The 18715-nt window shown below is 37.9% G+C and overlaps 1 protein-coding gene across 3 annotated transcripts in view; it reads right to left on the reverse strand.

The window, feature by feature from the left end:
• The window catches only part of optn (optineurin), a 55157-nt gene that overhangs the window by 30489 nt on the left and 5953 nt on the right, over positions 1-18715 (reverse strand). For all 3 annotated transcript variants that reach the window (XM_039761284.1, XM_039761283.1, XM_039761282.1), the window contains exons 3-5: positions 17704-17900; positions 10289-10447; positions 6969-7021 (exon numbers count right to left, since the gene is read on the reverse strand). In XM_039761284.1, the coding sequence (XP_039617218.1) occupies positions 6969-7021; positions 10289-10447; positions 17704-17900 (409 nt within the window). The remainder of the gene's footprint in view (positions 1-6968; positions 7022-10288; positions 10448-17703; positions 17901-18715) is intronic.

Below are 18715 nucleotides of genomic sequence, written 5' to 3' on the forward strand. Positions count from 1 at the left end.
TTATTATAAAGTGTGTTGACATAACAAACATACTAATCATCAAAGGTGATGAACACTACACCTTCTAAAAGGTCCCTTGTGATCTCTCAGAATAATTTAATCAGAGATGTAATTTTTTTACCTATTTCCTTTATTTCTGTTTGTTCCAAAACAATTTGAGAATAACTGATGTAATACCAGTGTGTATTTGGTTAAACCTAATGGTTTGAAAAACCTTGCTTGTTTGGTTCTGTTTGAAGACTATGAAAATGATCACATAGGAAGGAAACAAGCTTTTCGGAACTGGCAAGATTTTTTTTGCCCATGATGACTGGCTAATGAGGTAATTTATCCAGGATTTTACAACAATCGGATTTCTGGCAACAGGCACCTATCAGTGGTATCTGGCCAACAGGTCAGGAATATCTCAGCCAGGCTTTGGTTCCATCATGCCAGCTGTGCTAGAAGCCATAAGCCAACAGATGAGGCACTACATTAAATTCTGCCCTGGACTTGTGTGCCAAGACACAATACCTTTCAATCAGACAGTGGGGAGGGGGGGTCCCCCTTAAGTCATGCTGCATTGTATGTCCCGGTACGCTAAGAAACTCCGTCTGTACACAACAAAAACAGACTAATTCACTCACTAAATAAGGGCACCTGTCAAGAATGAAGCTGCTTTTGCTAACTATAACCAGTGATATTCCATTAACATATCTTTATATCACAGATGGCATTTAATACTGACATACATCACAGCTCAGTGGTCTAGGTCAACTCATGATTCACTTACTTTAAGGCAAAGTAGCATTAGCAGATGGCTTGCCGATTGATGGTGCTGTATGTAATTGTAGGATGCGTCAGGCGGAAGGCTGCTTTCCCAGCCAAAGAAGGTCCGCGGTCTCATGACTGTATATGTAAGAGGTTAATTAGCATAGAACATATGGTTGCTTGAGGGTGGCAACTAGATGGGGCTCAAGATGCATTCACATACGCACATTTGTATACCCATTTTCCCCCTGATTTTCAACATACACATACTTTAATACTCGATTTGACACAGATTTATAGAGACCACCCCAGGGGCCTCATATATAAACGGTGCGTATGCACAAAAATGTTGCGTACGCCTGTTTCCACGCTCACATTGCAATGTATAAAATCTAAAACTTGGTGTAAAGCAATATACGTTCTCACACCAACTCACTCCATTGCGTATGCATGTTTTCAGCTCGGTTTTGCAAACTGGCAGAGCCCAGTGTCAAAGTAGTGCTACTATTCCTCTGTGGTTTCCCTTTATTTTTTAGATTCACATCCCTAAAAAGGCTTTATCAAAAACACTGAAATTAACCGTATAATGTTTAATAAATCTAAGGTATCTGATTGTAATCAATTTGTAACAATATAAATGGTACACAGAATGGCGAAACTATTCCAAATACCATAGCTGCATTAGCGTTGTTATTCTCAGTGCACCACTTACAGTATTTTAACCCACTGTATTCGAGTGTGGAATCACAGCTCTACAGCAGCTGATCGAGATACAGCATCTAGCACACGCTGCAGCTTCGGCCATGCGCAGTCTATTGGAACTTCTACCCATACAGCAAACGCTTCAGAGCCTTTCCTGTAGGGACCACACAGTTCAGAAACGGTTTCATCCCAAGAGCTCTAAATGAACTCAATCAGTCCATCAAGTACTCCCGGTAGAACTGTTTGTACTTGTAAGTACGATTACCTTAGGTCACTGTAAACTTGCACACAAGTTATAACATTGCATAACCTGAGCCACTTTATGAACCATTTCACTATCTGCACATACTTATGCTTTCATATTGTATATTTTTTTATTGTATTATTATTACTACTGTTATTTTATCATTTTATAGGAAAATTTTATGGAGATTTGCATATTGAATCTCATTAGATCATACAACACCAATAAAGGAATTCAATTTAACTCAATAGAAGAGAGCGTGTATTTACATATGATGACAACTGGCTAAGTCGATTTAGATTTCTAAGCGCTATCTTCTTGGAATTCTTGATATCATTTTTAAGATAAAATGCAGTAAAGTATATGTATTACAATATACAAATACATTTTTAACTTCATTTAAATAATGTATACTGTTAATAATTAAATGTGTGGGCACGGTGGCTACTGTGGAGACTACTGCTGCAATAAACTATTTAATCGAGAGTTGTGCACAGCACAGCAAGCATCTTGCAGGAGGCAGGAACAATCTCCGGACAGGGCACCAGTTCATCACTACCACTGCATCACCACCCCCCATGTTTTATACATGCTTTAATCCCTATCATTGCAGAAATGATATCAAGTATACATCTTAGTATTTAAATTGCTCAAAGAGCTGTAATATCATGAATGTAATGTATTCAGTGTCCTGTCAGTGTAAGGGAAAGCCTGTTTAAGAAGCACGTACTGATTCACACACACACACACACAGTGAACATACATAGAACACATACAATATCAAGCATTTAATGTGCTACTTTAGTTACGATGGGATTTGAGAAACAAGTAAATTATAGAATTTTAAAATGAAGTTTCTGATGGAAATTTCAACCTTGTTCCCCGTGTGTCCCTACTTTGTTTTTGTTTTCTCTGTACTCGAATACACTTCCATATGACACTCTGACATTGGGCTACGACTTGCCTTTTCACGGCGACTGTGACATCTGTCCACTTTTTTTTGTTTATGTATGTATGTATGTATGTATTTCAGGCACCTTGTGACTTTCTGAACTTGAACTTTCGAGTGTCTCCACCACACTTTTGTTGCTTATACCACTGCTTAAACCTACAAATAGTACATTTGTCCTTGCTTCCACTTGGTATTCAATGAAATCCTTCCCCCTCTCCTTTTGCTTTTGCCATTGTCTTTTCACAGAATGCTGAACTTAAAGGGGTATTTATATTGATTTGCATATTCAAAGGGGCGTAATACTAGCAGGAGTCGGGGTGGGGTGGCAGGCATGTGCATTACACTTCACACTGACCAGGATTTGGGTAGTGAAAGAACATGGAAAGTGGTGTATACACAGATTTATATATCTTGATTTTTTTTGTGCGTACACAAATTTGCTTTTGTTGGTAGCCATATTTTAGTGTGAATTCTACACGCACTGTTATACATGAGGCCCCAGGTCTATACAACTTCTATTAACAGAAGATTGCTATATTTTATAGAAAGTTTTACAAGATTACAGTATATGTGAAATTGTAAGTATTCAATACATGGAAAAAAAAAAACACACAAAAAAACAAAAAACATGGTTATCCTATATTAAAAACCTTTCTTTTACATCTTATTTGGTTGCCCATAAAAGAAAGAAGAATATCTACTTGTACAATAGGACTATGGAATTAGTTCCAGTTCACCCCACTCGCTGTAGAAAAGTATTTCCAGGTTTGTGTCTCTTGAATGCACCTCTCTGTATTTTCTACTGTTTTATCAAGGTAGATAGATGCTTTACTGTTTGGCTAAATTAAATGTTCAAATTTGGAACCCAAAAACTATTTTGCCGAAAAGTGAATACATGGAGCTCCTCTAATTTGTTGGTGAGAGATTTAGTCTTAAAAATGGGGTGTACTTGGCTGATCTTCAAATTTTTCATTGTTGTTTTATCTTTTTGGTATGCTATAATCAGAATTAAAAACTGCATTCAAAGTTCAGTGCCACTCCCAAATGGTAGGGTATTATGTGGGATCAGTACAATACTGTAGGTGTGAATGGTACTAATAGAATAAGGATGAAACTGTACAGAACTAGGAAAATAACTAGCCTCTGCAGGTAACTTCCCACCACAGGAATTTGGTTTTCAGGAGCCAGTGACATAGGCCCTGGGTCACTTGTGGTCCCTGGCCACTTTCATGTGTTGTGTTCCCACCACACAACAGGTAAGATAACCTTCAAGCAAAATACATGACATGCAAAGAAGAGCAATGAAGCTTCGAAACATTTGTGACTAAGTGAGATTATTGCTTTGATATGGTTCAATGAATGGCACACCAGAGAAGCAGCTATGAAGAGTAAAGCTGCTCTCTGAAGAGTAATTGTTGAAGATAAAGTCCAAACTACTAACAGAGTTGTAAGATGGCGCCAGTGCTTGTGGTCCACCAATCACCACAATACTTTACCCAAGCACCACTCACATTAATTCCTAGTTCAATGAATCTATACTAATAAAAGGCAAAGCCCTCACTGACTGACTGACTGATCACTAATTCTCCAACTTCCCATGTAGGTAGAAGGCTGAAATTTGGCAGGCTTATTCCTTACAGCTTACTTAAAGTTAAACAGGTTTCATTTTGAAATTCTACACGCAACGGTCATAACGGTCGACAACGTCCACCATGTTGAACTTTATTTATGGCCCCATCTTCATGAAATATGATAGGCAGCTTCCCTGCGCTAATCGAAACCGATGTACGTACTTATTTCGGTGGTATGACGCCACTGTCAGCCGCCATATTGAACTTTCCAACGGTCTCTCTTACTTATAGGCCCATCTTCAAGAAATTTGGTACGCGGTTTCACACTCCGTCGCCCTGTGAGGCGGCGTTGGGTCCCCATCCCAACGCCTCCCACATTGTTGGTTGCCTGCCTATATAAGGCTGTCCGTCGCTCCAGTCTCTACATTCCTTTCCTTGCTTCGCCACGGGATTCATGTCTCCTTGCTGATAACTGCAGCCTTTTTATTCAATCCACGGCTTCTCTGCTGTTTTATTGTTCGTTTATTACGATTATAGTTATTGAGTAAATATTTTAGACTTATTTGCATTGCTCAGGTACCCATTTCCTTTATCGTTCCAACCGTACCCCCATTAACATGTCTATCGCGGTGATCACCATCGATCAAAGAACTGTCACTTACTGAGTGGTTTCCATGCCCGGAGATGGCACCCGCCTTTTCCATTCTCTTTGTTACAGATTGCACGGCCATATCAGGCTCACTCTTGATATCCAAGGGAACATTGCGTCTTATTTATTGAATGACTGGGACAGGTTCAAGGCGTGGACTGATGACGACACAGGAGATAATTATACTACACAGGAGCACTGGAAGAGTGCTTAAGCCCTTCACCTATGGTTCTGCATGAGAGTTGATGGCTGCTGCTGAATTGTTTGGTTGTCGCTTTCAAGTGTACCGAAATGGCCAAATATTTTACACCTTTCGACAACCGCCAATGCATCTTAAACATCTTAGATTCACAGGTGACGATTTCAGTAGTGGACACTTTGATGTTTATGAATGTTTAAAAACCTCTCAAAATCTGAATGTGAAGTTATCGATGAAACCGGTTGTATGCTTACAACGCTTGACAGATGCCGAATGTCTCTTCAACACAAGTCCTACAAATACTGTCGTAATTGAAACAAACCATTAAACTCAAACCGATTATGACAGCAGCAATCCAAGCTGTGAGATTTAAGGCAAGATTGCTTTTCACTTGGCCAACTGTACATTGCATGCTCAAGAGTAAGCTCAGCGCACAGCTTGGTCATATTACAACCAGAGGGCCAAACTGACACTGAGGTATACAAAGAGATCCTTAACAAATAATTATTGGTATATTTTCCCTCAGTTTAAAAAGGTTTACTTTTCTTCTTAATAAAAATTAAGGCAGTACTTTGCCACTGCAAAGCGCGGGTATTTTGCTAGTAGAACATAACCTGGAACGGAAGCTAAAAAAAAAGTACCAGGTACTACAAATGGCCAGAGTTCCTTCAGTGGGAAAGCTACAAAAGTTCCCGTTTCTAAATACACACTGGTTCCTGAAAAAGTTCCTGTAGTGGGAAAGCACCTAATGAGATGCAATCAGCTTTAGCTCACTGTGTTCCAGTCAGTGCCCAGAAGCTGTGAACATACAGATAATTGTAGAGATGCACACTCTTGCATACACATAAAAGATATAAACTTGTCATTTTTGTGAACACCTTCTAAAAACAAACAATTACAAGCAAAGCTGTATTTTTCACAAGCAATTTTACAGATCTGAGCAAAACAGGACTTCTGATGCAACTGGCCATCCAAGCGGTAAAAAGGGGCAAAAGTGTAGCATGTATTTACCATCATCAACAGCATATCTGCTGAATGTCTTCCTTACCAAAAATGACAGATGGACTGGTTCTACCTTTCAAAAAATACAACACTATGATATCTAGCCCTTGGTCTATTTTACTGACACTTGAACTTTTCAGTGCTACAAGCCAAATGAGCTTATTCTTCACTTTAGCTTAAGTATTTGTCCGTATGTGAACCAAGAATGGTGCCTGGATACAAAGACATAAAAGTGCAATAGATCATCTTTAAAAATTGAGTTTTTTTTTTAGTTTCACACCTCACAATATAAAAATACTCCAAAATCATTAACCGTTAAGAACATCTGCATTTGTTACGTAGTTTCTGTAACTAAAAAAAAAGCCCCCCACAGAAGCTCTTATTAACTGCAGGTCAATTTAGATGGGCAGAGAATATACAAATATTTTTCTTGAAGCTGCCAATATTTTCCTACAAACTAATTTAACTTAAGTGCTACATTGCACAGTCATGCTTCCTTATCCTTGCCTTGTGACCTTAACAATGGCAGTCTAATAAAAACCATTTAGATGGATGCAACCTGTAAGGTAGGCAAAATTAAAAAAAAAAACACCCACACCACACTAGGTGGGGTAATTGGGGATGTGGGAGAAACAAAGAAGTTTAGTAAGTTTCTAACCAGCCTCTAATCAGTCAGGCAATTAATATGATTTTCTTAGCCTCCAAATACAAAAAGAAACTAAAAACCAGCAAGCCAACTATAAAAACTTCAAAATGCACCATTCAGACACGTGACAAGATAATGGATTATCTTGGCACCAGAGATTGGAATATAGTTAAAGATGCCTGCACCAAACCTGAATAAACTGACGGACAGAAAAAAACAAAAAAAAAAAAAAAAAATTGTTTAATGAGCTTACCTAAAAAGAAGAGAGTCATTTGGTGCATTGTTAACAGGATTCTTCTCTCCTTCCTGCAGAGTAATTAAAATGTAATATAAATATTTAAGCACATCAGTCAAAACACAGTTTTAAAAAAAGCAAATTTAAAGTGATAAACTAAACTACAAATACATTTTTCATATACTGAATGAATCACTCTACAGAGTCTAAATAAATAAAAATGCAAGCAAGTTGAAAGACAGACAACGAATGGACAATACTGAAGAATCAAAATCCATAGTTTAAACAAAAATATAAAAATAAGCATACTTAGATTTACTGGCACATCTGATTAAACTGCAAGGTATAAAGTGATTTTGTGATTGCAATAAGATTACTGATAGAGCAAGCAAGCAAGAACAGTGAGAAAACTAAAGTTTAGAATATTCAAGCTGTCTTGTAGGTTCACATATGGTAAGAAATAAAACATGTAAAATAAGAGATGGACTTAACAGCTTTGTTCAGTTGCACAGTACGAGTATACCCCCGTCTTAATACTGGGTTTACTTTTGTTGCATCTGTTCAAACTCAGATCTTCATCCCAGTCACTTTAATTAGAAACCAGTTACGGTTGATAATTTAACAGGTTTATTTTGGCTTTATTATAATTGATTTGTTTTTTTTCCCTCCTTAAGCAGCAACCAAACAAAGAAGCAAAATAATCCAACGGTTAAACGGCTATCTCAGGGTTTCAAATAGTCCTTCTGTCATCATTTTCACTCCAATCAATCTCCAGTTTTGCAGGTAATTAAACCTATTATTTTATTATATTGCTTCTCAGCTAATTTTACTTTTTCTCAGATCACCATCCAAATGCTTTGCGGACCACAGCACAGAAAGATTTTTCAGACCTTTCTGGCCCTCCAACCTGCAGGGAAAAACTTGAGGGTTGGTGGCAGAATTGGCACTCCAGCTACCATAAAAACACCTTACACTAGGGGTGCCCACACTTTTTCGGCTTGCAAGCTACTTTTAAAAATGACCAGGTCCAAATGATCTACCTACATTAAATCACTACTAATAAAAGGCAAAGCCCTCACTGACTCATCACTAATTCTCCAATTTCTCATGTAGGTAGATGGCTGAAATTTGGCAGGCTTCTTCCTTACAAAAGTTAAGCAGGTTTCATTTCAAAATTCTACACGTAACGGTCAGAACGGTCAACAACATCCGCCATGTTGAACTTTCTTATTTATGGCCCCATCTTCACGAAATTTGATAGCCAAGCAAAGTGACATCTTTTATTGGCTAACTAAAAGGATTACAATATGCAAGCTTTCGAGGCAACTCAGGCCCCTTCTTCGGGAAAGACAAGGACATTAGTGAGTCGTTATTTTTAAAGTTGTGTTTTTTTTTTTTTTAAATTGTTTTTTTCTCAAAACAATTAAAAATAAACACTAGATTTTACTCCCGGGCAACGCTGGGTATTTCAGCTAGTGATAGACAGACAGACAGAGACAGATAAAAGCCATGACGCCCCTGCACACTATATTCAGGGGGTGCAGCTCTGGATAGTGCAATACCTCCCCCTGCACACTAGATGGCGGCCGCCCCCCCGGGCTGGAGTAGTGCCTCGGTTTCCCACAGGGCTCCCAGAGAACTGGAGTTGGGTGCAGCCCTGTTGGGTCCCACAGGTACCACCAGGGGGTGCTGTGTTTGGGACTCCTGTGCCCGTATGGGGAACAGATTCGTCACACCTGGAAGTGCAGCTGGATCTCGGTGAGCAAACACCTGGAGCATTTCCAGGTGACCTATAAAAGGGAGCCAGCAACTACCACTCATCGGCCACAGTTGGGTGGAGGAGGACAAGGTTACTGGGGAGGAGTGGTGGTGCCTGCCGCCAAGGAGAAGAAAGTGCTTGTGCTTTACTGGGGAGTAATAGTGCTTGGGACTGTATTGCCTGTGGGTTTGTACATTACACGTGCCTCCCGTGTTTGGGTCAGGTGCTATATAGTGCCTGGTCTTACACTACATACATACATACATAGCAAAATGATCGCTGTTCAATTAACTGTGATTTTAGTTCCCACTCCTTTCTCAGATCACTGTTCAGAAGGAAATCAGTTTCGTAGTTTTTATGAACAGTTCAAAAGTGCCTTTCCACATTTTCCTTCTTTGGAATAGCAATGATAGATTGACAGATCAGACAAAACGCACTTTGATTGTGACATAGTGAGAAAAAAAAAAAAATCCTTTTCCAATTCCACATCCAGCCCATACCATCCACAAACAATTTTTTTTAAATCCCTGCTTTAGTCAATATAAATTGGAAGGCGGACTAGATCACTTAGATAGCCAGAGTTTTGCAGTAGCTCGCACATTTAATCGTGCGTGCGGGATGACCAGTGTGTTAGAAAAAAAAGATCTCACTACTGGCCACCCTGTATGCCAATCAAGTGGCAAATGCCATAGGGAGGATATATGATAGACTTAACGTTTAAAAAAAATTTTTTTTTAATGCAACGTGATCTACCTGCACTACCTTTGCGATCTACCGGTTGATCGCGATCGACGCATTGGGCACCCCTGCCTTACAATTTTCCACTCTATCTGAACTAGTGTGGCACCAAGGTGTCACCCGTTGCATGGCTGCACTTGGGTCCTAATCTGGATCCTGAGTTGGTTTGTTATGTGGTGGGTGCGGCAATGCACTGTATCAGTGCATGCTCCTAACCTCTCTCGCTCTCTTTTCACATATTTCATTTAGTCAGGTATTATATGAAAGGCACTTGTACAAATGGGATCCATGTTAGCCCGCTGTAGCCAAGTTATCCAATGACAAAATGTATATCTCATTAATCGTTTGGCTGATGGTTAAAAAAATATTACAATTAAAATGCAAGTTTAATATAAATAAAGGCAACATTAATTTTCTATTTAACATCAGTAAATGGTTAATAATGGAAAAAGAAGCTGGAACAAAAACCTGCAGCTACTGCAGGAACTCAAGTTTGACACCTTGTTATAGATCAATAATTAAAATCTATAAATTCGATTATGCACATAATACAAAAAGTGCACTAATGGGGAAAAAAAAGTTCTAATCCATTTAAATAAAACCCGGGTGATTATGCAGTATTAATTATCAAATAGGCCAGTTACTTTCATATGAAACAAAGTTCTGAAGAAATATATTTTGTTTCACATATTATATGAGAATACATTTAGGTTAACAGTTGTTTAAAATGGCTTTCAAGTCAAAAATCAAGCATACGAGTAACAATAAGCACACATCCATTTTCTGTAGCCAAATAAGGACAATGAAGACTATAACCAAAAGCAGTTGTCCTCTTACTTACTGCAATTCTTATCTCAACAAATGAATTTTCTGGTGATTGGTTTCCCAGTTTCAGCTGTAGTTCAGAATTCATGGCGACCAGATCTGACTTTTCAGCTTTCAAGCGGTTGATCATAGTTTTGAGTTGCTCAATTTCCAGATGAAGATCTTGAAACAGAATCTAAATTTGAGGGTGCAAATATTTCAGAATTAAAAAAAAAAAAAAAAGTATATATATTTTTTGACACTTAAAATTCTGAAATTTCATTTGAACTTTAAAAGGTCAATATTTCATTCAGTCATGTTGTATTGTATATTCTTGGTATTGTTCTTTGTAACAAAAAAAAAAAAAAAACCTGAGTCCCAATGCTACATGGTAAACAGGCTCATAACAAAACTACTAAAATTTCATAATTGAATTTCAATATAAAAAAAGTCAAAAAACTGTTTTCATTTTTTAAAAAAGGACAAAATTCTTAAAAACATATTTAATACTGAAAGCTAAAATTGACAATTAGGGATATTCACAGAGTCCTACAGGACTAAAAGAACAGCTGGTACATTAAATTTCCAGCCATGTTAAAAAAAAAAAGTCAAATTTAGGTATAGTATAAATAAGTTTAGTACATAAATAGCAATCTACAAAGTAGCCAATACATTCAAGACTATCTTCGGTCTGCAGTTAGGTGGCTAAATCCTTCTACAGCAGCAAATGCTGTAAACGTACAATATGATTCATTTTATTACAATAGATCAATAGGTTTTTACTTTGCTGTACACAAGTATCTGAGCTCTGTTCTCTGTTATACATCTTAAACAGAATACACAGACATTATCACAAATGGGTATATAAACCCAAGGTACCAATATACTACACACTCTAGATCTGTATGTAAATTAGCAATTTAAAAAAAAAACAAAACCAACATGATCAATTACCACCTTCAACACGTTTTGATTGAGTGTACTAGAACCATAGAGTGAAATGCTGTGCCTGTCCCTTTTAAGGCCACATATTCTCAATTGCATGGCCATCTTGTTAGTGGATAAGATAAATAACAAAGACTAGGGTAGTGGTTTTGGGAATTAATGTCTTTATGCATATATGGAACATATGCTATTACTCTGAAAAATGTGGCTATATTTAAGAAATAAAACTCCGCAATCATTTGTTAATTAAAAACACACTCACGCAAACAGGGACAAGTGCCCTCATAGACAAATTCATCACCTTGTATAAACAAGCTATAAACTACCTATAGACTGACCACTGTTTGAGCTACTGGGGTATCATCGAAAAGTTAAATTTCAGTAATTCAATTCAAAAACAAACTCATATTATATGGATTCATTACACACACAGTGATATTTCAATCGTTTTATATTTTACCATTTTGCGGATTATGTCTTATAGCTAATGAATATACAAAATTCAATATCTCAGAAAATTAGAATATTGTTAAAATGTTCAATATTATAGACTCATGGTGTCACACTCCACTCTGCAAATTAACCCAAAATACCTGCAAAGGTGTCCTGAGCCTTTAAATGGTCTCTCAGTCTAGTTCGGAGGTCATTGCTAAAGAAGCTGGCTGTTCAGAGTGCTGTATCCAAGCACATTAATGGAAAGTTGAGTGGAAGAAACAAAATGTGGCAGAAAAAGGTGCACAAGCAACTGGGATAATACAGCCTTGACAGGATTGTGAAGCATAACCCTTTCAAGAATTTGGGAGAGATTCACAAGGAGTGGACTGCGGCTGCAGTCAGGGCTTCAAGAGCCACCACACACAGATGTATCCGGGACATGAGATACAACTGTCACATTCCTTGTGTCAAGCCACTCCTGAACCAGAGACAACGTCAGAAGCGTCTTACCTGCGCCAAGGAGAAGATGGACTAGAGTATTCCTCAGTAATTCAAAGTCCTCTTTTCAGATGAAAGTAAATTTTGCATTTCATTTGGAAATCAAGGTCCCAGAGTCTGGGGGAAGAGTGGGGAGGCACAGAATCCAAGTTGCTTGAGGTCCACTTTGAAGTTTCCACAATCAGTGAGGATTTGGGGAGCCATGTCATCTGCTGATGTTGGTCCATTGTGTTTTATCAAGTCCAAAGTCAGCAAAGCCGTCTACCAGGAAATTTTAGAGCACTTCATGCTGACAAGCTTTATGGAGATGCCGATTTCATTTTCCAGCAAGACTTGGCACCTGCCCACACTGTCAAAAGTACCAATACCTGGTTTAATGACCATGGTATAACTGTGCTGGATTGGCCAGCAAACTCACCTGACCTAAACCACACAGAGAATCTATGGGGTATTGTCAAGGGGAAGATAAGAGACACCAGACCCAAAAATGCAGACAAGCTGAAGGCCACTATCAAAGTATCCTAGGCTTCCAGAACTCCTCAGCAGTGCCACATGTTGATCACCTCCATGCCACACTGCAATGATAAAGTATTTCATACAGAAGGAGCCCAGACCAAGAACTGAGTGCATACATGGACATACAGAAATGTTGGCTTACCAGTATACTGCTGCAGGATTATGTGAATTTCCCCTTGGGATTAATAAAGTATCTATCTACTAAAAATATTTTTTTTATTGGTCTTCTGTAATATTCCAATTTTCTGAGATACTGAATTTTGAGTTTTCATTACCTGTAAGCCCTAATCAGCAAAATGAAAAGAAATAAAATGCTTGAAATATGTCACTCTGTGTGTAATGAATCTATATAGGAGTTTCACTTTTTGAATTGAATTACTGAAATAAAATTAACTTTTTGATGATACAGTAATCCCTTGCTATATCGCGCTTCGACTTTCACGGCTTCACTCTATTGCAGATTGTATTTGCAAGCATATCTAAATATATAACGCGGATTTTTCTTTGCTTCGCGGGTTTCTGCGGACAATTTACTTCTGGTATATGCTTCCTCAGTTGATTTCATACAAGGGACGCTATTGGCGGATGGCTGAGAAGCTACCCAATCAAAGCCCGCAGTTAAGTTCCTGTGTGCTGATTGGCTCAGTGACGGAGCTCCAAATTCGATTCCGCTGCATTAACCAGGAAGTCTCATCTCGCTCATTCAGCATCAATGTGTTTCACTGTGTAAAGAGTTAACTGTTGCGTTTATCTTTGTGCAGTGTCAAGCCCTTCGTTATGGCTCCAAAACGGATCTGCTCCTGCTCCTGCTTCAGGGGCCATGCCCAGGCGCCAATGGAAGATGCTACCGATTGCCGAAAAGGTAAAAGTTTTGGATATGTTGAAGTAAGGATACAGCTACACTGCTGCAGGACACCATTACGGCATCAATGAGTCCACGATTCTTTTTTATTTATCCTTTAACCAGGGCGCAAAACGAATTATAAGTGGGTGTAATAAGGTGGTAGTCCGGATGGAATCTGCTTTAGGGATTTGGAATGAAGACTGCCGGAAGAAGAACGGTGGTGCTACACAATTGCCTGAAGAGGCTCCTTTAGAAGAGCTGTAACTCTTTGTTGTGCAGTAAAATTAAACTCATCGTTATCAGACAAGTCATCGTGTCATTGTTGGCGAGTACCCATAACTAATTTTCTACGTACTTAGTACACATACGTACATTTATTGTAACTGTACACACATTTTATACAATTTTTCTTGCATAGTAGGTATTTATTGCCAAAGGCCTGTCTGTCTATCTTAATACCTGTAACATATGCGATATCAGAGACGCTCTACAGTATCTTTAAAATAACATTTTGGTTTTATGTATAGCATTTACATGTTATAGATTTTTCACTTATTTTTATATTACCTAATCCATTACAATACATGTTTAAAACTGTATTACGTATTAAAACTCCTCAATGATATACAATACGTAGGTTTGTGAGTAGTATATAAAAACAGTGCGTTTACATACATAATTTTAACAAATCTTACCTAATAACTAAGAGAATATAAAGGGTTTATGCTGTATAACTGCGGGGAATATTTATAAACAGTGTGGGAGAGTTTATAAAAGGGCTTCAAACCATACAAACATATGGTTTCTACTTCGTGGATTTTCACCTATCGTCGGGGGTTCTGGAACGCAACCCCCACGATCGAGGAGAGATTGCTGTATTCCAATTTATTGAGATGCACCTGTAGTTACACGGTTTGTTCACCATGCGCAGATCTACGATAATGCTTATGTGATAACTTTAGAGCACATTAAAATGATGCACTGATTCGCATGCAACAGTAAGGACACATTTTATCTCTTCGGCAAGCTCTAGAGCAGGGCTCACCAACACGTCGCTCGCCCTTTCCAAGTATCTCACCAAAGGGCTAATGAATTCTACATAAAATTTGAAAACTTGATTTGTCAAATTAGGGGTGGGTGATCTTTCCAAAAAATCATATCACAATCCTTTTAACACAAAATCATGATCCACAATCTTAATTGCAATCTCTTTTTAATGTGACATACACTTAAGAGACTATCTGGACTCAAAGTCATCTAGACCTAAGTAACACTTTATCTTAAAATATCAAGCCAAGTTGAATTCAATTATTCTCTTGTTCGCTAGCTATGCAGAGTTAAGGAACACGCCCCGAAGCTAGCAAGTGAGTGAGGAGAGAAACCAAAACCCTGCTGTGTGTTTCTTAGATTCGCACAAATAAAAATGGTACCGCAAGCGAAATGATACATAGCGAAATGAGAGAAGTTGCAAAATCTACTGGAATGTTCAAGCAAATTATAGAAAAAAAAACGCAATCTAAATCCGTTAAGTAGTTCTCTCGTGAAAAGCGGACAGACAGAAAGATATTGCATTATATATTAGTAAACCGTCAAAATAATGTGCAGTTAAAGTCTCAACAGCATTCTCAGCATTTTTGGAGCTTAGTAGAGCCAGATAACTATAAGAATCGTCACCAAGCAGCTGTGAAAATGTCTTGTTTTGTTTGGGTCTACATACCTCTGCGAGTCTGCCATTTCTGACATGAAATCAAACTTCAGAACAAGATTGACAGATGAACATTTAAATGACTCCATAAGAGTGAACCTAAGTGGCTACACTCCACAATACACCTCTCTTGTTGACTCCATGCAGTGCCAGTCATCTCACTAACTAAAAAACACATCACACATGCAACTGGACATGTGAATACTCTTGTGAAGTGAAACAGTGACATGTAACAAAAACGACAAATGAATAAGTAATATCTGTGTATTTGTAATTGCAATGTTTTGTTTTGACGGCATTAGTGTTTTAATTTTGATAGTGTGAGATACACTAGAAAATCCACATACAGACATACAAAATGCACTTGCAGATGAATTATATAATTTTTTGAGATGTTTTAATGCAAAATGTGAGTTGTGGACACCAACATTTTGTAAATGTTCAGGCAAGACAAGCTTATTCAGTTTGTTTGGGTTGAAATAAGCTATGAAAATGAAATGTCAGAAAACATGAGTAGCTCCCTGCCATTTTTATTTTGTAAAAGTAGCTCTCACGGGGGAAAAAAGGTTGGAGACCCCTGCTCTAGAGAGATCATACAGTGATGTACTTCCATTTTACTTAGAAAGTGAACATATTAGTTTAATTTAATTGCACTGTATGATGTTTCATATTTACTCTATGTAACATGCAGGCAGTGTGGCATTTTGGTTTAAGGCTTTGGACTTCAAGTCCAGAGTCTGTGGGTTCAATCCTACTACAGACACAGTGTGACCCATTAGCAAGTCAGTTTAAATGTCTGTGCTCCAACTTGAAAAACAAAAGAAATGTAACCAATTCCAAATGTTGTAAGTCACCTTGGATAATGGCATCTGCCAAATACATGTAAATGTACCCACTAGTATGTCAAATCATGTCTGCGGTCTCTAGGCTTGTAAATATGTCTTAATACTGTCCACTTTGAAATGTTACATTGACATTTACTGTGTAGTATGAAAGTTAATGGGATTTCAGTGTCCACATCGTGCACAAAAGAGCAATCACACTGGTTAAATAGAGCATTCATTTTGTTTCTCACCAGCTCTGTACAGTATGTGGTTTAATCTACTGCATTACAAGTGAATATACTATTTTATTTATTTATTTATTTATTTTTTAAGGCTGAATCATGTGCCGGGGTTGATCCTATTGATTTTATTCTGCCTAATTAAAGACAGAAATAATGTTAATGAACTGCGGTAGGCTTGTGCCCTGCCTGGGGTTTGTTTCCTGCCTTGCACCCTGTGTTGGCTGGGATTGGTTCCAGCAGACTCCCCATGACCCTGTACAGTAGTTAGGATATAGCGGGTTGGATAATGGATGAATGGATGAATGAATGTTAATGAAATTGGACAGTAGTTACTGATATTTGGATTGGTCCCATGTCAGATCACATACATACCTCATTCAAACTACAGTTGTGCTTGAAAGTTTGTAAACCCTTTAGAATTTTCTATATTTCTGCATAAATATGACCTAAAACATCAGATTTTCACTCGAGTCCTAAAAGTAGATAAAGAGAAACCAGTTAAACAAATGAGACAAAAATATTACACTTGGTCATTTATTCATTAAGGAAAATGATCGAATATTACATATTTGTAAGTGGCAAAGTAAAAGTATGTGAACCTTTGCTTTCAGTATCTGGTGGACACATGAACATGAGCCAATGTGAGAGAGGCCTTCAGTTGCTTAGAAGTTACCCTGGGGTCCTTTGTGACCTCGCCGACTATTACACGCTTTGCTCTTGGAGTGATCTTTGTTGGTCGACCACTCCTGGGGCGGGTGACAATCTGTCTGACTGTGGATTGGTGGAGTCCAAACTCTTTAAAGATGGTTTTGTAACCTTTTCCAGCCTGATGAGCATCAACAACTCTTTTTCTGATGTCCTCAGAAATCTCCTTTGTTCGTGCCATGATACACTTCCACAAACATGTGTTGTGAAGAGCAGACTTTGATAGATCCCTGTTCTTTAAATAGCACAGGGTGCCCACTCACACCTGATTGTCATCCCATTGATTGAAAACACCCGATTCTAATTTCACCTTCAAACTAACTGGTAATCCTAGAGGTTCACATACTTTTGCCACGCACAAATATGTAATATTCGATCATTTTCCTCAATAAATAAATGACCAATTATAATATTTTTGTCTCGTTTGTCTTTATCTACTTTTAGGACTGGAGTGAAAAATCTGATGTTTTACTTCATATTTATGCAGAAATATAGAAAATTCTAAAGGGTTAAACTTTCAAGCACCACTGTACTTTAAGGATCACTTGGTACTGTACAGAGACCACCGTTTCTAATGGTAATCAGTCCGGTTGTTTTGGTCTGTACTAGCATGAGATTAGCATGTTCGCATTTACCAAAATGAAGCAGGCTACAGGGTAAATTCTTCCAGAATTTGAAAAATCTGCTTCAAAAGAACTAGGTGTGAAAATGCCTTTAAAAATAAGGAAAATTAAAAACCTTATCAGTTCCAGCATCTTCAAAAGCCTGCAGTTTCTTTCTTAGCTCTTCATTAAGTTTGGTCAGACTGCTCACTCTTTCCCTGGCTTCTTGCACATTTTTCTCCAGAAATTCTCTGTCCTCCTTTTGCTTCTCCTTCCACAGAGCAAGATTTTCAAATCTTTCTTTCATGGACATATTGGTGTGCTTTAGAGACTCTGCAACAATGTCATATATTATGAATAACTTAAATTCTTAGTGGTTATGACTTAAAATTATACAACAGAATAGTAAAGATCACATTCATTTGTATGTACTTTTTCATCTTATTCTATTTTCTACTCATGTTTAGTTGTGTTGACTCAAATATTTTCTCAAGTATCATGTATTATGACATTCCCAAACATTAACACATTGAGTGAAACTCCCATGCAAACAAACACACACACAGCATTACAAAACTACTTAGACCCCTGGAAAGCTTTCTACTCAGATTTGTAGGCTAATTTTTGTAGGCAATATAGTTTAAAATCAGAAAATATGAAAGAATAATAAAATATACACTAATCCTTAATAGTAAATGCAAAACCTGCATGGAGGAGACTACAGTGCATCCGGAAAGTATTCACAGCGCATCACTTTTTCCACATTTTGTTATGTTACAGCCTTATTCCAAAATGGATTAAATTCATTTTTTCCTCAGAATTCTACACACAACACCCCATAATGACAACATGAAAATAAAGTTTGAGATTTTTGCAAATTTATTAAAAATAAAACTTGAGAAAGCACATGTACATAAGTATTCACAGCCATTGCCAAATTGAGCTCAGGTGCATCCGGTTTCCCCTGATCATCCTTGAGAGGTTTCTGCAGCTTAATTGGAGTCCACCTGTGGTAAATTCAGTTGATTGGACACGATTTGGAAAGGCACACACCTATTTATATAAGGTCCCACAGTTGACAGGTCATGTCAGAGCACAAACCAAGCATGAAGTCAAAGGAATTGTCTGTAGACCTCCAAGACAGGATT

Source organism: Polypterus senegalus, chromosome 8 (assembly GCF_016835505.1).
Source record: "Polypterus senegalus isolate Bchr_013 chromosome 8, ASM1683550v1, whole genome shotgun sequence".
NCBI classification, from domain to species: Eukaryota; Metazoa; Chordata; class Cladistia; order Polypteriformes; family Polypteridae; genus Polypterus; species Polypterus senegalus.